Below are 22,319 nucleotides of genomic sequence, written 5' to 3'. Positions count from 1 at the left end.
CATATACAAAGGAGCAGCCCCTGCCCAAATAAGGCTAGAATTTGGTCTACAAAATCAAATCTACCAGAGGAAAGCAGCTCTAGTGAAATGGTGCTGGAAATTGAGATTATCGGAAACTGGATCCTTAAACAACTTATGTTGGCAAGAAATTAAAAAACAATATGACCAACAGGAACCTGACTCATGGGGCTATGACCTGAGAGCATCACTAGATACCCTAAAAATGGTGGAGATCTGGAATAACCCACCGGAAACAACGTCCTTTAAAAAAATTTGCAATCTAAACGCAAAAGCCTTATCTCTGGTAGAGGATAAAAAGACTTTGGCCAAACGTCGACACGCATGGACCATTCTAAATTCGTATAAACGACTAAAACCTCAACCTTATCTCACTGCGCACTTCCGGCTATCACTAAAAACAAAATTTATGGCCTTCAGAATGGGTAACCATTTCTCAAAAGATTTGATTCCATCATGGAAGGTCACTCACCAGGAACAAAGATGTAGATTATGCGATTATCACAGTGAGACCTTGTGTCACCTCCTGTGCACGTGTGAGTCTTCTAAAGAAGAAAGGAACATTTTACTGAAACCAATTTTTAATATGCTACAGATCCGTACCTGCAGGCAAGCTGTGACCAGCTGAATGGGAGCAGGTTCAAACATTTTGATATGCCGCGGGGTAAAGTTTATGAATTCTGTAGAGACCAAGCTTCAAAAAGCAGAATCAGACCTTCGATAATGACTGGGTTAGTTTGTAAAGGGAAAAACGAGAAAATACATTTCTAACTAAAGGAACTTTTAAGTGTTTGTTACTTTTAAATTGTTTTTGGATATGTATACTTTATGGTTGTGAAATACCAAATTTTTGACTTGTAATCCAATTTTACCAAACGGGATTTAGAGCTATGTCTAGCACCATGGATAACTTGACTTCATTGTCCATGATCGAGAAATGCTCTCTTAAAAAATAACTATTGTAGGCCTACTTCATGGATTTTACAAAAACCTTTTACCACGTAAAAGAAACCATCTCTGGAGAAAGTTGGCCGGCGTAATATCCCCTACAAAGCTGATACAGACCATTCAACTATTATATTCTAGTTATTGGGCAATGGTCAAACTTGGCCTGAACCAAGGCCTGTCGTCCAAAATATCAATCAAGAGGGACCTGAAGCAAGGATGTGTCCTCAACCCAATTCTTTTCAATCTTGTCATTTCGGATTTTGGCATGCACATGGATGCAGCCAAATATCACCCACCGATCTTGGGCCAATGTCAGGTGTCTTCATTGCAATATGCAAATTATGTAGTTGTTACTACCCTGACTGGAATAGGACTGCAAAGGTTATTAAATACATTGCACAACTACTGCATTGAAAATGAAATCACTGTCAATCTGGCAAAAAATCAGGTTGTGGTATTTAGAAGAAAGATCACAAAGAAAGGCAGCTGGCCTCTGGGTGGAAATCCCATTTCCAGAAGTACAGCGTGCAAATAGCTTGGGGGTCTGGCTGCAAGACCATCTGTCTCACCATCTACATCTAAATTCAATAAAGCCAACGATCGCTTCTTTAATTTTAGCATTTCAATCCTTGTTATGCAAACTGCACAGCCCAGCTCTGTCTCCTCTACTTTTTTTAATTTCTTTACTGAGTTTACAGTAGTAATTGTCATACAATGGAACAAAAACAGTACACATCCACATATGCAACATAGTATAAAACACGTGATAAGTCGCACGTGAGGCTTCCATCTGCAATCCAGTCACAGTCTAGACTATGCGAAGAGAGTACATCACGGCTATCTAGTGTGCTCTGCAAATGCGGACCTTGCTTGAGGCATTAGAAACAAACTCTCTTTGAACAATAAGAAGAAAAATAATAAGAAAAGAAAAACATAAAGCAAACCGCGATCCAATCCTAGCTCATTAATGTCAGACATATCGATCCATGCACTCTCCTAGCGTCTAAATATATACATGTACCGCTCCAGTGTCTCATGAGGGGGCCCATCCCCGATCTCTCCCCCACAGACACCAATGCCTCGCAGCGAGGTCAAACTATGCTCTCATCAGCATGCGCTAGTAGATATAAGCGCAGTGGTTCCCAGATGTCCCTTGGTCTGGACCTAAGGGGCAATTCCTCCGCATATACACTGAGGCTATCCCTGCAGTACACCAAGTCAGCCAGCCAATCCTTCAGACCCGGACGTCTACCTCTCCCCCACGCCATCGCCACCCTTCTAGCCGCCATTAGCAGCGCCAACCGCACCAGCCTGCCATTCGCTCCTTTAATGTGTGAGACACAGCACAGGAGGCACACCAGTGGCGTACAGGGGATATCAACTCCAACCATTTCACACATGCTACTCACTACTGCCTCCCAAAAGGCATCCACCGGTCGGCAGTTCCACGCCAGGTCCATAAAATCTGTGTCGTCTTGACCACACCAATCACATCTTTCCGTGTCTCGTAGGCCATATTTATACAGTCGTGCCGGCGTATGATACACTTGATGCAAATACTTGAAGTGAATAATTCTGTGGTTACCATTCATACTTAGCGTCCCAGTCAGCCCACATACATGCCTCCAGTTGGCTTCCGAGATATCAGCGTCCAAACATGCATTCCACTTTGCCCAGCTTTCATCGACACTTACTTCTGATTCATCTTTAATCAGCGCATACAATTTTGACAATAGGTGTTTGTTGTTAGGCATGGTGAGAACCGCCTGCAGCGACTTCAGAGCTGGGGGCTCGTCCGGAAAGGTAGTGTAGTGTTCCCTAGCCGCACTTCTCAGGCGATGGACCGCGAAGCGGAACATGAGTGTCTGATTCACGACGTGTCCAAGGTCCTCTTGATCTAGGAAGGTGCCGCCCGGGTAAATATCTTTAAGGTGAGTGATTCCCGCCTCTCTGAGCACTCTCATTGATGGGCCCTCGCTGGTGACCGATAATCGCCCATGCCATTCCAATCTCAAGTCTGGCGCATAAAGCAGCAACTTCCGCGCCAATCGCCCTATTCGTTGCCATGCTGAGATTGTTGCATCTATTGAGTTAATCTCAGTTTTAGGAGTACCTCGCAAGCTGTGCGTGACTACGCTGTGTAACGGGACCGGGGCCCCATCGCACTCCTCCATCGCGACATGAGGCGTGAAAGCATGCGGTCTGTACCAGTAGTACAGGTATCGAGCCTGCGCGCTCAGATAATATACATAGAAATCCGGGACCGCAAACCCACCGCTTTCATAACCCAGTGTGAGGGTGGACCACTTAACTCTCGCGCTTTGCCCCCCCAGGCTAATCGAAGTAGATGTCCACGAAGCGTCTTAAAGAAGGACAGATTTAGTACTATAGGAACGTTCATGAATAAATACAGAAAGCGGGGCAAGACCACCATTTTGATGAGGGCTATATGATCTGCTATTGACAGCGGCAATAATAACCAACTCTCAATCATGATCTCAAGGTTTACGCAAGCTTTGCCGTAGTTTCCCCGCACGACAGCCGTCGGATCGCGGTGTACCCAAACTCCCAGGTATTTGACTGGAACGTCTGACCACACAAGCGGATATTCAAGAGCCGGGCAGCTGGTCCCTGCCGTGAGCAGGATTATGAACGACTTCTCCCAATTTATCTGGAGTCCAGAGAGACATCCAAACCTCACAAGCTCTCGCAGCAGTTGCAGTAGGAATCGAGACGGCTCGCGCACAAACAGCACCATATCGTCTGCATATAGGGAGATCGAGACCGGACAATGATTGAAATTCAACGCCGTCTCCCTAAGTCGCTGACGGATCACGCACGCAAGCGGGTATTGGACAATCGCAAACAGCATGGGCGAGAGCGGGCAGCCCTGCCGGGTGCCGCGCCCAATTGTCAGTGGCTAAGACGTCAAGCCGCCGACTCTCACCCTGGCAGACGGCGCTGTGTACAGTACTGTTATCCATTGGAGGAACAGCGGGGGGAACCCCATCCGATTCAGGACATAATACATGTATCGCCAGCCCACCGTGTCGAACGCTTTAGCCGCGTCAAGTAGCACAGCCGTGGCCTCCAACGAGGGCTCTAGCACGTGGAACATGGAGAAGAGTGTGCGCAGGTTATGCGACGTGGACCGCTCAGGTATGAAGCCCGTTTGGTCCGGCAGGACCAAGCCATGCATTAGGGGCTGCAGTTTGGTGGCTATAATTTTCACCAGGATCTTTTCATCAATATTGATTAGGGACAACGGGCGACAGGATTCACACCGCTCCAGGGGTTTGTCCTTTTTAAGCAGTGTGACGATGAGCGCCTCTCGGAGGGATGGAGGGAGTCTCCCCACCTCATGTGCCTCTGCGTAGACTTCCAGAAGATGCGGCGCAAGGAGATCTGCGTACTTCTTGTAAAACTCGGCCGGGAGCCCGTCTGGGCCCGGCGCCTTCCCATTAGCCAGCGCCGCTATTGCCTGTTTTACATCCTGTTCGTCGATAGGGAGCCACAGGTATTGGCGTTGCGCATCGGACAACCAGGCACACGCTATACCATCGAGATACTCATCTAAGTCCTCACTGGTCGGTGCAGTGCGTTCGCCATATAGATCAGAATAAAAGCAACGGAATTGTTCCGTTATGGCCTCTGGGGTGTAATGCGCCCATCCTGTATTATCCACTATCCGATCAACCCAGTGCTGCTCCAATCGCGCTCTGATCTTGGACGCAAGCGTTCTTCCCGGTCGGCCCGCCTCGCCATAGCGTCTGGCGACATGCCTGCGCGATATATACTTGATCTCCGCCTCCGCCTGCTCATTATATTCCGCAATCACCTCTGTGAATTTATCCAGCGTGGCCAGGTCTGGTCGCTGAGCGTAATCTCGTTCCAGGGCGCCTAGATCAGACTCCAGGCTCTGTAGTCACGACCGTGTATCACATAGAATACCCGCTGTCGTGCCTATACAAGTCCCCCTGATGGTGACCTTAAAGGCCTCCCATAACGTCGCTGCATGCTCCACAGTGCCTTTATTAAGCGCGAAATATTGCACTATGGCGTCATGTATTGTTTTATCATAGAGTGGGTCCAGAAGTGCCTCAGCTCCGGATTGCGATCCGACAACGTGCGGGCCAATGTCGCCACCTCGCTCACCCGCTCTAGTAACTCCTCCCCCACTAACCAGTAGTCCAGTCTCGACCAGCTGCCGTGCATTGGCGTTGCGTGCGTGCCCTCTTGTCTGTCCGGATTCCTCACTCTCCACACATCTTGCAGACCAAACTCCATCATGACTCGCAATATGCTCGAGGCAACCCTGGGGGTGCGATGCGTTTCCTGATTGGATTTGTCTAGCTGCGCGTTTAGGTATGTGTTTAAGTCGCCGCCCTACACTATAGGTGCCTCGGGCCATTTACGCAGCTGTGCACATATCCGGGTCACACACGTCGAGTCATCCACTATAGGACCATACATGTTCACAAACACCAGAAGCGTGCCATAGAGCTTCCCACAAACCATCGCACATCTGCCCTCGTCATCAGCATACGTGTGTAGCATCTGAAAATCAGACCCCCTTCTCACCAGGAACAACACCCCTCGCGCATACGAGGAATAAGATGCAGCAAATTGGAAGCCCGCCCATCTGCCCAATGCCCCACAAATCGTACTCGAGGCCAAATGCGTCTCCTGTAATAGAGCCACCTGTATGTCATGCCTGGTCAAATAGGCCGCCACATGACGTCCCTTCTTGGGAGAGTTGAGACCTCGCACATTCCAAGTCAATAATGCACAATCAGCAGACATCATGTTAAAAAAAGGACAATAGTGCCTGATGGCGACAGGAAGATATTCTGAGCGTACCCCCCCGAGTCCTGAGCAGTCAAAGCGGCATATGCCATTAGCACCATTCTGAACACTGTGGATCGATCATCACGCGGAGAAAAAAAAGAAAAACAAACAATCAACAACTTCAGCAAACCATCCCCCCCCACCCACCACCCACTCCAACCTCCCAATCAGGTCGAGACCAGCCCCCCCCCCACCCTGCCCCAAGCTACAACTACGTGGGTAATACCCGTTGGGGGAAGAAGCACAGCTGCGCATAACCGCACCGAAGTGCGGTCGCCGGAATTGGTACCATGTTCGTGCCCCTGAGGCTCCAGTGTCAGTCTCACAGTGAGAGTACAGAGCCCCCTCTCGGTCACCGGGGAGAGCTACAGGTGTTTATCAGCGCCCCGTTCCCCACCCCCTATTGACAACCCTTGGCCCCAATCTTACGGAGCAATCAACTACTCGGAAAGACCTCCAATGTTACAAATGTGAGGGAAAGGTTCAACAGTGCGTGGAGCAGTTACTCAATCCGCATCCTCCAGGCCCGACTCCTGCCGCTCCGGCGCCGGTCGTTGTTCACGCGGTCTGCCTTTACAGATGTGTTTCGTGAATTTCAATGCCGATTTTGCATCAGTGAAGAAATGATTTTGTTCCTCATGAGTCACCTTCAGTTTCGCGGGGTATAGCATGGCGTAGGGCACCGCTGCCTCTCGGAGCAGTTTTTCACAGGAACAAACTCGCGCCTCGCAGATTGGATAGCCGGGGTGTAATCAGGGAAAAAGGACAAGGTGTCGCCTTTATATTGCACTGGTGCCTTCGCCCGGGCTTCACGGAGGATCGAGTCGCGGTCAGCATAGTTAAGAATCCTGGCAATGATCGGTCGCGGTGGCGCACCAGGTTTCGGTCTGGCCCCAACGACCTGTGAGCTCTTTCCACAATCATCACACTGGACAGGGCAGGCCCGAACAGTTCACGAAGCAGACCATCGATGAAAGGCTCCATCTTGGAGATCGGTGTTGTCTCCGAAAGGCCAAGGATACGCACATTATTACGCCTAGATCGCGCTTCTAAATCTTCGTTCTTCGCGCTTATTACCTCTAGGATCTTTTCCATTTGTAGAAGTTGCGTGCGCGCCTCAGCCTGCGAGTCATGATCGTCAGATACCCTGTTTTCCAAGATGTCAAGGCGCTTTTCATGCTTGTCCACCTTCTTTTTCACAACATCTAACCCTGTCGCCAAGGCATCTATTTTGCCATCAATGGTCTTCATCCCTGCGCGCAGTTCGAGTAGGATAGTGCGAGTGTCGTCATCGGCGCCATCCTGCGCGGAAGAGGCCCCACCAGTATTGCTCTGCCCTTGCGTTTCCTCCGTGAGCCGTGTCTGTCGTTTAGCTTCAAATGCCAGCTTGGCTTGCCTCGGTTCAGTCTTGCCCATTGTTCCTGCTAGTGCGATCCGGGCAGTTGCCGGCATTGTCAGCGATGGGCCCCAATCAGCACAGTGTCTCACACAGCAGCCAGGTGTAGCTAACGGTCGTCCGCACTGCTCCTCGATCGCAGATCCAGGAGGGCTTCCCCTCTGCCCCTTCCGCTCTGGTCAGCCAACTGCCTCTGAGTCCGCAGACCCACCAGCGTTATTGGGCCCCTTTCTTGCAGCAAGCCAGTGGTGTGCGCAGCGCCTCCCCGGTCCCCCCGCCGTCCGCGACCCCCAGCCCGTGAGCGGTGTGCCACAGAAGCCCCAGGCAGCGCGCAGACCAGCAGGGCACCGCGAGTGGCTCCGCTTCGGTCCCAGCCCACCCAGGACACGCCGCACAGGCCCCGCAGGCCGCAGTCGTTGCAACGTGCGCCCAGCAAGTCCTGCCCAGCCAGCCCCAGCAGGCCCAACCTCTCACAGAGCCCCCACTCACCGGCGATCGCTGCTCTCCGCTGCTCTTCCGCTCCTCAGCTTTGACGGTCAGGGCAGAGGTCTCTCGGTTGTCCGCTTCGCCAGCCAGCTGCCGCCACCACCTCAGGAGTTCTGGACTGGGTGTCGTCAGAGGGCACTTTCCAGCCGAATCAGCTGGCACAGGGTCTCCCCTCCGCGTCGATATATTGGCAATCTCCACAGGGCAGGTAGTCAACGCCGCCCGTGCCCTCCGGCGCCGTGCTCCTCGCAGCCAAGTCTCGACGCCGCCTCCGGGCGTTCTCACTGCGCTGGACGCGAAGCCGCCATCTTGTCCCGCTTCACTCGGCAGGTCATTCCGAGAGGTTTAGGGTGCAAACGCGGCGCTCAGCTCTCCCTCCATGCAACAAGTTGTACTAGAGCTCTCCCCGGCCCCACAGGAGCAATTTCAAGCGGCAGTCAGGGGTGAAAGGATGGTATTAGCCCAGTATGATATTTCGGCTCACGGAGCTCCCTTACGAGGCAGCCATTCCGTGTCGCGCCGTAGCCACGCCCCAGCTCTGTCTCCTCTACTTACAGTTATAAAGGCCACATTCATTTAAGCAATCAGTTTTGGAACAGAAGCTTTTCTGGGGAAATAGGAGTCTTTTCTAAACTCCGCACAAGGCAAGCTATTCCGTTTTCTTCCAACTCCCTCACACTGCACCTCCGTCTCAGATCCAGTTGGATTTTGGCCTAATTGATCAAGAACTAGTACAAAAAGGTTCGACACTTAACTACATGTCCCTACTAAGGAACTCACACCAGAATATCAGAGAAACAGTACAGCTCTCTGATATGGAAAGAAACACACACAGGCCTTCCGACAAAAACAAAGAGCTGAGTGCAGGCTTTTGAGTCGCCCCTGAAGGGCCTAAAGGTTACGCAGCAATGGGAACAGGCCCCTCGTCATAACTCGTTTAAAGTAGTCTTAAATAAACAAATAAAGAAGATCGCTTGGAATAGGGACAAACATAAATTCTGCAAAAGAAGCCACACATGGATGTCTATCAACTCCTATAAACAGCCCCATCCACAGACTTACTTAAGAGATCTATATTAAATCAATCTGCTCCATCTACGCTTCGAGCTATGTTCAGTGATTGACTGCCTACCTAAATGGCGTGCGAGACCTTCTACAATGAAGAGCAGAGTTGGTCATCAAGAGGAAGAAAGTGTGACTCACATCCTATCGACATGCCGTTTCTTATTAAGAAGTTTGACTTCACTCATCCTTGAGTGCTCGTGACGGAACCACTCCATCACGAGCCATGGACGCGCTGTGCTGGTGAAGGAGTGGTTCCATCACGGTGCGGCCGTCCCGCCTACGCAGCGTCAATTCCGCGCCTGCGCGGCCGTTTTATTGAGCGGGCAGGGCCGTGACGGAACCGTCACAAGCACAGCGCGCCCGTGGCTCGTGACGGAGAGGTTCCGTCACGAGCATGGCTGCGCCGCGTGGACCCCCCAGAGTCGCTGCGGAATTACCGCCGCGGCCAAGGGGTTAAAACGTTTAATAAGATTGGTCACACCAAAAATTGCCGACAATTTATATGACTTTGGATAGTACACACTCACACAAAATTGTCTAAAATATTTTGTATACAGCCATCACATCTCAAGTAGGTTTGAGTTTGTAAGTGGGGGTATGTTGGGGAATCAGCAGAGTCAGTTTACTTCTTCCTAGGACAGGTGGCCCGACACATGCCTATAGACCCACTGTAGAGCCCGAGGTACCAACCAAGGCTAGGGTGATGCTGGTTTGTGATGGCTTTGGTTGCAGGGTTCACTACAGTGTAAGGATGCTGCAGTGTAAAGGATTTGCCCACATATGGCTGTGTTATATTATATGTTATAAGCAAGCAAGCTTGCTCAGCTGTCACTGGCCTCTCTATGCCAGCAGGCAATGGCAGGTCACCACTAAGCCCTGCTCTTAATGATGCCAAGCCGCATCAAGAGTAGAGCACTAAATTACTGTGTTGTAACATCAAAAGAACATTTTTGGACATTCTAAGCACTCGAAAAACTGCAGTTTGGAGAGAGTTGAATCACTGAGTGTAAAGAGAAGAGGTCTGAGAGTATGGAATAGAGGTTTGAGAGACTGGGGACTTTATGAAGGCCAGAGTGCCGAGTAATGTGATTATCAGTTATATAAACAAAAAGGTTTTGAGTGTTTTTTTTGTCAGACCCATAAGTTACTCTTTGTATTAATAGGATCATCAATTTGAATGAAGCATCTAAGTGAAATTTCTGGGGAATCGTCTATATGAGCCTCTGACACTACAGAAGGTTACCATGGTGCCCCCTTCACAGGGTTCTAACTACCGCCAATATAGTTACTGATGAACTATGGTCAAAGATAAAACCGTGAAAATTAGAACTGTAATTTGTTGCGTGTCACGCATGCATTTTCACTCTAGACCTTTTCTATATTATTTTAGATAGAATATTATTAGGGGAAGGGCAGTATAGAACAAGGGTCCAGGGCATGAAGAAAGCCAAAGACCCTGTTTGTGGCTTGACTTTGATGGCTGAAACACATCAATGAAGGGAGCAGAGGGTAATTGATTGTTTTCCTTATATAGGCATAGGCAACCTGAATAAGTAGTCTGTTAAGTTAACTGGTAGGTAAATGTACTATTCTCTTTGTGGATCCCATTGTCTGTCACGAAATTAAACTCAAAAGATCTCCAACAAACAGCTCCAAAGACTAGAACCCATCCATACTCCCAACAATGGAATCCAGATGAGGATTGTGTCATTTAACTGGGTGAGAGTTGACATTAGGGAGGAATGTGTGTCCAATACAATTTAGGCTGAAATAGTAGATAATTGAACATGCTAACAGTGACGAGCCATAAGCAAGCAGTACGCTAATGAACAGCACTAGAGGAGCATGGATGCACTGCTTGAGACATCAGGTAAGTCCTGCCTGCTTGCAAATGACGTATAGGTCATATGACTTATTGCATATACTTGGATTGGCATCAATAATGTATACCTAACAAAAACCAATAAAGAAAGTTGAAACAAAGCAAGGACTTGTCCAATGATACTAAATATAATTTGTATACTCAAATAAAATATATTTATGACAAAGTTCTAAAAGTCTGAAGTGTTTCCATAATTGATATATGCAATAGGGAAGCCACTCTTCGGAAACCTCTACCTCTCACTCCCCCGCTCATTTAGAAATAGCTCAAAGAACAGCCTAGAATGAACAGATCTGGAGGGAATCATGTCCAGAGCTCGGTGAATGTTGTTTAATATGGTGTGCAAATTGGGTGAATCTGGGTTTTTATGCGTATTTCTGCTTATTTTCAATAACGGAGCTCTGACTGACTCAGGATACTTTCAGTGTGAGAGCTCTTTGTAACACCTGGAACAATCTAGAGCACAGCTCTAAGTGGCTCTTGTCTTTTAGAATGAGCCGGGCTATTGGAAAGACCAGCCCTATTAGAGACTCTGGGTATTTTAAAGATCAAACCTCTAGCAAATGAGCAAAAAAGAACAATAGTAGGTCATATTGTCACTTGACAGAGATCTTTTTTTTTTTTTTAAAGGAAATACGCAGAATCTAAACAAAAATTCTTGAAGCCCTTCAACGAACATGACACACTTAAATGATATTCCAAATGGGTTAATGCAACTATTTTTTTTGTCCTCATTCTGCCAATTTACTTGCTGGCAGTACACCTCCCCTTCCCTGGTAAACCAGGCCAGGTTGGAGTCCTTCCAATCAAGAAAGAAGCCGTTTCCATTCTCCACCCTTCCCGGGAGTGCCCATAGCACGGAAGGAACATAGGACCAACAGCTCTACATTGGCTTAATCATTGGACCTTAGGTTTTTGGATCCAATCCACCAGCTTAAGCCATACTTTCTCTTTGCTCCTAAAGTCGCACAAAAGGTCCTGCTTACTTATATATATAGTACTTTTTTTGTATTACAGAAAATCGGGTGGAAAATTCGCCTTCCATGATTTCCAAATCTCCCTTCTTTCTAAAAGAATTACATAAAAAATAAATCTTGCATCTTGCCTACTGATGTTGATTGTGTTATCATGCCAAATTCCAAAGAAGACCAGGACAGGAGTGACCCTCACAGTGATACCTGTAACCTCTGTTAAAAAATGGCACACCTCATACCAAAACTTCTCAATTTCAGGGCAAGTTAGAAACATATGGAAATCGTCGGCCGCAGGATCCTTACATCTCGGGCATTCACAGTGTGTCCCTAAAAAATTTTCTAATCTCGCCGGGGACCAATATACCCTATATTCAGAGAACAGGTGGTTAAGTTTTGAATGGGCAGGTTTCACGGTTTCTCTTAGCAGTGCAAAGGAGGCCATCCACGCTTCCCTCAAATCAATATTCAAAATTTCCTCCCCCAAAGCCTCTGAATTTCACTTTCTATATCATCTTCCACATTAATCAGAGATTGATACCACAGAGCTACCTCCTTCTTGTTAGTACCCGTTTTCATCGCTTGGACTAGCCACATGTCATCCTCCTCTTCATCCTAGTTTTGATCCCCCCACCACGCAGAGAGCGGATAATACTTAAACCTGGTTAATTTTCCCCCTGCAATTAAATTCAGAGTTTCCCAACCAGCTTACTCAGTTCCCGATTTCAAATCCCCCCAGCAAGAAATACCAGAGACCTTTAAAGGGAGACTAAGTGAATCTTTCAAACAATTAGGAGTCCCTGGGGACTCCCAAATCGGAGCCCTTGATGAATAATATTGGAGTCCTAACTTTTTCCGAATGAAAACTCATGCTTTCAATACTCCCAATAAAATCTTCAACTTTACTTTTCTGTAGAATTTCGGGTCTCCAAACTTAAACAAAAATTGATTCTGGCCTTACCTTAATTCTCCAAGCATTGTCCCAAACAGGATGCCTATAGCAGAACTGTCAACCCTATTTAGAAGCATTCTACAGTTCTTAAAAAGAAAAGCGTACCCATACGTTGTCAGATCCGCTAAAGCCAGCCCCCCCTTCTCCACTCTCCTCCTTATGCGTGAGCCCTTGGAAGCCCAAATAAAGCTTCCTAGCTTCCCTTGGAGTTTAGCAATTTTCCTTCTGTCAAAAAATAATGGTATAGAATTAAAGAGAAATGTTATTTTGGGTAAAATAATCACTTTGATAAGATTTACCCTACTGTACAGATTTAGAGGGAGATTCGCCCATCTAACCAGCAGTTTCTCTACTTCTTGCCTAATCCTTTCCCAATTTACCTTGGTAACTTCAGCCAATTTTTGCGTAATTATAAACCCGAGATAGTGAATACTCGATTTTGCCTGTGGTTGTTGTACTAGTTGATTCCATTCCATGATCTCGGTTTTATTTTTATTCACTCTATATCCTGAAACCCTCCCAAATGCTTCCGCTTTAACCATTAATATGGGAATAGACAGTTGCAGATTCAGGGTATAGAGTAGAAGGTCACATGACGGGGAACATGGCGGGCGGCTAGCGCCGGTCGCGAGGATCGCCGTGCGGGAGGAGAGTGAATCGTTCCAACTCTGTGGATTTTGCTGCAACAAAGTAAGGCAAGACAGCAGCGCGAGTGATGGGTGCTGCCTTTTGAGGTTTGAGGTTATTTTCTTTAAGGATTAGATAGTTGGCGTCTCTTTCCCTTGTATGGGTCTCTGTGCTTGTTGCTCCAAGCAGGATGCGACTCCGCCCCCCAGGGAAGCTGGGTTCGGGCGGCTGCTTGTGCAAGGACTATGCGGCAGGCGGTAATAAGGCTACACTGCGGTTTTTCAGGGGTGGAGAGGAAGGCATGGGCTCCCTCGGTTTGTGATTCCCCTGGGAAGCGAGCCAAACACAAGTGGCTAATACAGGGTGCTGGAAAAAAAACTGGACAATGGGGGCTATAAAAGAGATATTTTGAGGAACTCTGGCAGCCTCATCCCCCCTAGCAACACCATATGAGCCGGTTTATACTCAATTTCAGGAGTGGATGGAGAAGGACCCTGCACCACGAGATTTACCCCTCAATGTTTGGAGCACTGAGAGAGCAGTGGGATTGAAAGGTATTGAGGGGCCCGACACGGAACAAGTCCAGGGGAAGGAGTAATACACATTAAAGGCATCGAACGTCTGCAAAACTCTTGGTAATTCTGGATCCTCTGAAGAGGCCCACAAGGGTGCCCAGCCTCTGTCATCTGGAAGGAGCAGATATCTCTTGCGTTCTGTCCCAGAAAAGAAGAGCCCCATCAGGAAGCAAGTTACCACACCCCAAGCCATAACTCTAGTTAAGAAACCTCCTAAAGGAGGCAGAGTTAGAAGGTGTAAGAGAGAGGCAGCAGCTCTATTGTCTAAGCCGCCACCTTCGTTCAGGTCATATTTTAAATTTATGGAGCAAGTGGCTGGTTCAGAAAGGACAGAGAAGTCTCTAGAAGATAAGAGGAAGGGGACAGGCGCTCTAGCTACACAGGCAGGGCAGAAAGATCTGAGTGAGCCTCTGAGGTTGGAGAATCGCTTTTCCCCTCTTGCGGAGACTGTGGAAGAGAGCTTGAATGAAACTATATCTAGTACCCCAGGAGCTCTAAGTACCTCTGTACAAATCTCCGATATGTCTGCACCTACGTCTACACCTACATCTATGTCTATGTTGACGCCTATACCTGTGTTAACGCCAAGGCCTACATCACAACTGGTGCAAGGGGGGGACCTTCGCATGGAAGGGTTGCTAAGGATTAATGAAGAAAGGGCAAGGATCGAGAATGCTACCTCGGAGGGACCCCCTTTGATAACCCAGGTGACAGATCTTCTATTCAGTTTAAGACAGGATATGCTGTCTAAGTTTGGAACCTCCGAGCAGAATCAAAAGGATATACAGGAAAAATGCGGCATTCTTGAACAAAAGGTTGACGGGTTTGCTTTACGTACGGCAGTATTGGAGGAGGAAGTAAAGGAGTTGGGTGAGGCCACTGCAGGAAATTCAAAGGAAATTGCGGCCCTTAGGGAAGAGAATAAGATCTTACAAGAGGATTTGGAAAGATTGGAACTTCACGCCAGATGAAACAATGTCCGTATTTTGGGGGTTTACAAAAATGCAGAAGGCTCAGACATTAAAGGCTTTCTATGTAAACTTTTGGGAGATCTGTTTCAGGATAGGAGCGATATTGATTGGGGCAAAGAACTCCAAAGGGTCCATAGAGACCCCTACAGGCTCCACCCAGGAAGAAAGGCCCCAAGGAGAATCCTAGTAAACTTCTTAACTTTCTCTATCAAGGAATTGGTGTTGGGGCGAGCGCTTAAGGAACGAGAGTTAAAATATGGGGATGTCACTTATCAGATGCGTTCGGACTTGGGTAAAAGGACCTCACAGAGACAGTGGGAGCTTGGATCTAAAATGAATGAGCTACGCTCCAGGGGGGCCCAAGTCCAAATGAAATTTCCTGCCACATTAAAGATAATGTGGCACAACAAATTGTATGTTGTTAGAGACCCAGTGGAGGTTGATGGCTTGTGAAAACAGATGGGAAACCCAAAATAGGGATAGAACATGTACATAGATCTAGATAGATGTATATAGAGAGTTTACACAGCTGAATAGCATGGCACACTACACGCAAGAGATACACATTGGGTAAAGCAAAGGAATTTATAATGCATAAGATATTTACTTTTTTATTTCTTTTTAGTTTTCATTCATTCTTTCTTTTTGCACAGCGAGACCTTGAAGGCCTTTTGGTTTAGAGATAGGGTGGGCGGTTCCCCAGGCGGGTTGGTGGTTGGGTCACGAGGGGTTGGGAGCATTTGGGAGACAAATACGAAATATTGCCCTCTTTCTGCTACAGGATGGGTTGCCCATATTAGTTAATGCCGACTTGCGTATATGTGTTTGTACACAAAGGGTGGTTCAATACAAGACTGATGTAGATGCACTAGGGACCAGAAGGGTTCTAAGGATAGGAGACTGGACAAACAGGAGTGTCAGAGGGTCTAAATTAACAAGAAGAGGGTTCTACGGATCGACAGAAGGTGAAGAATTCAGTGCATTTTGTATCTTGGAATGTAAATGGTTTGAGGTCTGCAAAAAAGTTAGCTCGAGTGATGGAATTTCTGAAGAGAACTGAGGCTAAAGTTATATTATTGCAAGAGACACACCTAACAAAGCATGAATGCGTAAATGCCTTTAAAAAATGGTCATGGGTGCAGAATAACGTTTGCTCTGATCAAAGCAGCAGCACGAGGGGGGTGGCTATTCTCATAAGGAATAATGCAGGCATTATAATAGAAAGTCAACAGACTAATTCTTCTGGGAGGTGGGCCCTAACTAAGATAAAAATACAAGGAACATCTGTAGCCGTTGTTAGTTATTACGGGCCCAATGAGGACAACTCTGATGCACTTATCAAAATGGAATCATGCTTAATGCTATCTAATATTCCAGTAGTAATTGGAGGGGATTTTAATTTAGTGTTAAATAAAATCTTGGATAGAACTTCTAAAGTTAAGTATGTAACGCCACAAAAAAACATGGCAGTAGTTACAAATATAATTAGAGAGTTTAATTTAATTGATATTTGGAGACATAAGATGGGAGAGAAGAGGGATTTCACTTTCTTTAGTAAAAAGTATGGGCGTCATTCCCAAATTGATTATTTTTTATTGGAATATGAGCTGGTATTGGGAGTTGAAATAATTAAGCATGTTCCTGCTATACTTTCGGATCATTCTGTTGTCTTCTTATCATTAAAAATCCCAACTATGAGGGGTATACCTAGGTGGACCCTGGACAGGACAATCCTGTTGGATGAGGGGGTAATACTTAAAATGAAAGAAGAGTCTGTGATATTCTTTGAAGCAAACAGGGGGTCAGCTAAACCCCGAACTATATGGGATTCTTTTAAGGCCTTTTTAAGATCCATAGGTACGGGGGTTATGGTCGGTAAAAAGCGCAGTACAAGGCTCCAAGAAGAAAGGCTTTTGGAAACCATTAAGAATAAAGAGCTAGAGGTACAAAAGGCTTCCCTTGAGAGCCCTAGTAATGTGGCCCCTCTTATGAAACAACTAGAACTGTTGCAAGCAGAATATCAAGGAGCCCTGGATAAGACATTAACAGATAGATGGAAGATCAGTAAATTTCAGCATTTCGCTTATGGTGAGAAAAGTGGTGCTTTGTTGGCATGAAAAGCAAAGACCGATAGGGTACGTAACCAAATAAAATGCCTTAAAGACGATATGACTGGAGACATATTGGATACAAACGCCAAAATTGGGTTGGAGGTCTCTCGACATATGTGTAAACTATATAAGGAAGATACTTCCCCTGGGAGGGATAATATTGAAGGTTTCTTTAAGTAGATCGATCTTCCAAACTTGAGTGAAGACCAGAAGGCGACTTTGTCAGCTAATATAACAGAAGAGGAGATTCGGCAGCAGTTTAGGAAAAGGGCCAGAGGGAAAGCTGCAGGGCCAGATGGTCTCCCAACTGAGATCTATCTCATCCTCTTAAATGAGGTGATTTTAGAGCTTAAGGAACGTTTTAATCTAATACTAAGAGATGGGGAAGATCCTCCTTTAAGTTGGGCCAAGGCAACAGTAATATTGATATTGAAACCTAATAAAGATCCCCTTTTGGTTGACTCATATAGGGCCATATCTCTGTTGAACACGGACTATAAGGTATTGGCTGGGATTTTGGCCGCTATAATTGCGCAGATCATTAAGGCTATAATACATAAAGACCAGAAGGGTTTTATCCCTGAAAGGCAGCTTAATGAGTTAACCTTTCAAACATTGGGAGTAATAGACCTAGCGGAAACATACAATCTTCCTGTAACGTTGGTGGCTGTTGGTGCCGCGAAGGATTTTGACCAGGTTCACTGGCCATATTTGTGGGAAGTTTTAAAGAGATTCAGATTTCCATCAAATTTAATAAAGGCTGTTCAACTTTTGTACCATTCACCAAGAGCAAAGGTGTTGGTTAACGGGGAGTTAACCGATTGGGTCAATATATTGCGTGGGACTAGGCAGGGATGCCCCCTGTCTCCCCTTTTATTTAATATGTACATTAAACCACTGGTGATCTGGATCAGACAAGAACAGACATGATTTCTTTCAGATATCAGAATCTTGAGGTTAAGATAGGGTTAATGCAACTATGATGGTCTCATGAGATTTATGTTGGAAATAATACCTCAAATGTGTCTTTACATCATTACATCATTTTAAAAAGCACCCACTTCTACCACACATTATACTGAAGCCAAATTTTGCAACCGAGTCATCTGGGATCATGTTATTGGCTCACTATTTCACTGACTTTTGTTGTAGGGCACAGAATTAAATGCTGCATTCATTGGCTGTTGCTTAGCACTGATTTTCTGGAACTCTGAAAGAATTCCAGGAAAAGAGCCTGGAACAAAACAACACTCAGAGCTTGATTCACAAAGGGCCTCCCTACTTGTGGCGGAGGCCCGCAGTGGTGGAGGAGTCCCCTCAATCGGGGTGGAATCTCTGCAATGAGAAGGAGGCCCGCAGTGGTGGGTGAGTCTCCGCAATCGGTTTGGAATCTCCGCAATGAGAAGGAAGCCCCGCAGTGGTGGGAGAGTCTCCGCATGAGAGATTCTGCCCCAAGTGAGGAGATTCCCTCACAACTGCAGGGCCTCTGCCTCGAATACGGAGGCCCTTTCTGAATGAGGTCCTCGGTTTTCTAGGAGCACTCATATACATAGTAACATTTATGCGTACAGAATTCTTATCTGCTGCAAATCCAAATTTAGCGCAAAAATGCATCTATTTGTGTATGTAACTTTTTAGGTTTCTCCACAAGAAAGATATTTCTTTCATTGGAAAATATTAAATATGAGGGTAGCAGGTCCAAATTTGTAACCTGAAATACTCAGGAGTAAATATGCTTGTGCTTCCTGGATAGGAAACTACATGTAAATTGTTGGTGATCATTTGAAAAATATCAATCTTAGGCAATCTAAAATTTATAAACCAATGAACAATTTAAAGAGTTGGCACAAGTAAAAGAGTGAAGTCTAAATCAACAGTAATTCAAAAAGAATTGTACAAAATATTTTTTTAATAATAATGGTTAAAAAATCCCACTGGTGTTGGCGTTTTCCTGATCCCGAAAACGCCAACACCACGCGGGAGTTATTACGATCTTCATAAATCATATCAGATTGTATTGAGATCGAGTAAGACGGGCGGATTATCAACTGCCAACGCTGCTTTTAATCATCTGAGGGCCTCCCTTTAGGAAACCTGCTGCTCTATCAGAATAATTTGTGGCTATTCCTGAACAAGGCGTTATCAATACGTCGAAACGCGCGTCGATAAAGAATTAACAGATTTTGCCACTTTTAAACTTTTGTTATAAAGTTGAATGCTTATGTCATATGTTTTTTAATGTGTAATACCATATGTATTGTGTTAATCCCTTCCAGTGGGATTTTTTAACCATTATTATTTAAAAAAATATATATTTTGAACAATTCTTTTTGAATTACTGTTGATTTAGACTTCACTCTTTTACTTGTGCCAACTCTTTAAATTGTTCATTGGTTTATACATTTTAGATTGCCTAGGATTGATATTTTTCAAACGTTTATCCCTGTCCTAGGAATCGTGCTATTCATGGTTCAGGGGGTCCTTGTTTCTCTCATACCAATTGTTGTTGATCACACATAAATTTACATTTGCAAAGTAGAATTTTTGCACACCCGAGAACAAAGAGTACCCAATGCTTCTTAAGAAGTGTTTCCGGTAAATGTAAAAGAAACACAGGCAAGTGCTTCAGAGTGTGGTGACTGTCATCAATAGCGAATGCAATTACTTTGGTTAATCCCAATTTTGATTGGCCGATAGACTAATGACAATGTGCATAGTTGTGCCTGGTATCAATGCTTTCAAGCAGTGCGGTCCGACCGGTGCCTTCGGACCGTGTGCTGACTTCGGGTGGGTGCATCTTATTTCAAGTATATTATTGTTTTAAAAGCTCCTGCTGCCACGGGCCTTGCCTCCAGCAATTTTCAGGCAACAATAAAGATGTTAGGATAAATCTGGTAATCAATCTTCTTGCTGGAGGGTGATCGGAGTTTTGTCTCATAATAACTTAGTGCAGAGGGTTAATGTGCCTGCTGCAAAGAATGTGCACCATGCAGATTACAAAGTGCATATAATGTAAATAGGTCAGTGGGTTACTGCTTTTATCAGAGATATACTTTTGTTACTTTCAGTTTATAAGTTAAAATCCTAACATAGAATAGTGAGGTATTAAGTATCATCAAAGAGCTGCATGCAAATTGCAAGGCATAGATTAGAGAGTTATAATTTGTTCCCGTCTTTCATTATCTTAATGTTGCAAAAAGGGCAGAACCCCCCACCATGGTGTTACTTTCTAAGTTCTGAGTTTATGCTTCTCCAGGACAAGCACTCTAAAACTATACTGCCCACCAGCATAGATGACATGTGACTCCTACACATTGTAGTCCTCTGTCTTATGTAACATTTCCTATACACTGGTTTAGATCCCTATGATTGATTGTCTCTGTGCAATGTGTGAGGGGTGTAAAGTGCTCTGACACTGTACACTGGTATGAGTGGCGCTATAAAACCAATTAAATGCATCTCAGGCAGAGTGGCTATGGAGACTTGAGGGGTACTGTTAACCCGTTAACCGCGGCGTAAAATCCGCCACGGTGCGGGCGTTCTATTGCGCGGGCGGGGTGCCGTCAGCCAACGGACATGCGCAGCACTACCAAGGTAGTGCTCGCGACGGCCGTTGGCCGACGCAAGCACTTAACAGGTTAAAGGGTAGTAGTGAGGAAGTCCCTGGCAGCGGTGTCATTTGGGGGTGCCAACAAACATTGTCCCACAGGGCATCACCAGCCGGACCTGCTTTCAAGGGATGTTTCCCAGGGCTTTAAGTGGGCGGGTCTCACTGGTGCTGAGCACCAGCAGTTTTTTAAAAGGGGCCTCGAAACAGGTCTCTATCGGGCTCTGTTTTGGACTCTGGCACAGGTGGTCCGTTTTTTTCTGGACTGCAGGGGAAGGGAAATCCTTAAAAGAGAGTCATTTTCTTTCTGAATTTCCCCTTCTCTTTTTGAAACTGAGTAGCAGCGACATTGTCGTGGTGCCAACAGGGCTTTAAGTGGAAGCCTTTTCAATTTTATATGCAAGCCACAGTTGCTGCCTATTTATCTTATGCAACTAACAACCATTGACAAAGCCAATAGTCCTGACTTCTTGTAGGTATGATGTTACTTGTATCATATATCTGGATGCAATGACAGAAACAGCAAAATACAACTCGAGCGGCACACTATGCTAAGCACACTTTTTTAGCTTAAGTGCTTTTAAGCCACCCCCTTAATTACATTGGCCACACCCCTTTGAGAGACCCCCCAGTTTTTTCATCCCACTCATAGCCCTAATGTTTTCCAATGGCATCAAGCTTACCTCAGTCACGACAGACGACCCCGAGGTGCTGTAAAGCCAGCCATCTTCGCAGGTAGTAAGCTGTATGTGACTTCTATTGTATACGTCCCGGTCTGACAGCGGGTTGGTGCAGCTGACAGAGGTGTCGTTCCAGTCGACGTCGTAGCGCCGGCACTGGCTCTGGAACATAGACTCGTTCGCGCCATCGAGCCCGGGAACCGTGAAGAGAATCTCCTCGTCGACGCTCCAGCCGCAGCGCGCGCTCAGCTCGGCCACCCCGGGGCTCCTGCACCTGTGTTTAGGAACGAAGCCGAAAAAAACGACGCCCACGTACACCGGGCTGAAGACAGCCGAGATGAAGCAGAGGATGAAAAAAGTTTGTTTCTGGAACAGGTTAAATTCTCCAATGTGCTCCAAAAGGTCGTCAAACGTAGGCATGGCGTCCGCTTCTTCAAAAGGCGTGATTTTCGTTTGACTGGGTCCTTCAGAGCCCGCTGTGCTCAGTCCAGAACTCGGAAACAGCTGTGCTTTTGTAAGTGCGAAAGGGCTTCAAAAGGTCAACCCACCGTGTCTTAGATAAAGCAATGATAGGTTTAAAAAGTTGGTGCCAGCTGTCCCTGGAAGAGTCCAAGAAGCCCACGAGACCTTAATCACATAATGTTCGACTAAAAAAGTTGAACTAGTTAATCATAACAGTTTATGCAGAAAACAAGCGGTTTGCGAGTCTGATGTATTTACATTTGCCCTGAAATACATGACACATGAATTATTTATGAAATGCTATTTTGTCTCCAAGGGATTATAAAGACATTTTAGAACAGGTTTTTACTGTCAGTGTGTCTTATTTTCTTGGTGCCCAGTGCAGTCTGTGCATTGTACAATGAAAACTTCCTTACATTTTTCAAGAGGTTCTTTTGTCCAAAAAGTTCTGACTTTATTGTGGCAATGTATGCTAACACCACCATGCTTAAGTAAAGCCTTGGCAAAAACGTGTATTTTTTTTTATTTTTATACTCAAATGGATGAGGAAGTGGAGAGGCAGGTAGTAGATGGATGGGAAGAGCTGTGGGGGAGTAAGCAAGGAGCGAGCATCATGCAGCTACCTAGCCCAGACTAAAAAGCGTCTACTTCTATTTAAAAAAAAGGAATACATGCTTTAAAAAAAATTAACCAGAGGGGCAAGGGATCAACTGACGAGCC

The 22,319-nt window shown here is 46.0% G+C and overlaps 1 protein-coding gene across 1 annotated transcript in view; it reads right to left on the bottom strand.

The window, feature by feature from the left end:
* Nucleotides 1–21,690, bottom strand: part of LOC144763410 (solute carrier family 22 member 2-like) — a 592,130-nt gene extending 570,440 nt beyond the window's left edge. Inside the window, exon 1 of the mRNA XM_078648982.1 lies at nt 21,141–21,690. Coding sequence (XP_078505108.1) covers nt 21,141–21,557 — 417 coding nt within the window. The 5' untranslated portion in view covers nt 21,558–21,690. The remainder of the gene's footprint in view (nt 1–21,140) is intronic.
* Nucleotides 21,691–22,319: the final 629 nt, after the last annotated feature.

The sequence above is a fragment of the Lissotriton helveticus genome, chromosome 6 (genome assembly GCF_964261635.1).
Source record: "Lissotriton helveticus chromosome 6, aLisHel1.1, whole genome shotgun sequence".
Taxonomy (NCBI): Eukaryota; Metazoa; Chordata; class Amphibia; order Caudata; family Salamandridae; genus Lissotriton; species Lissotriton helveticus.
Note: the sequence above shows the minus strand (reverse complement) of the source record. Positions and strands in the feature narration are given on the sequence as shown.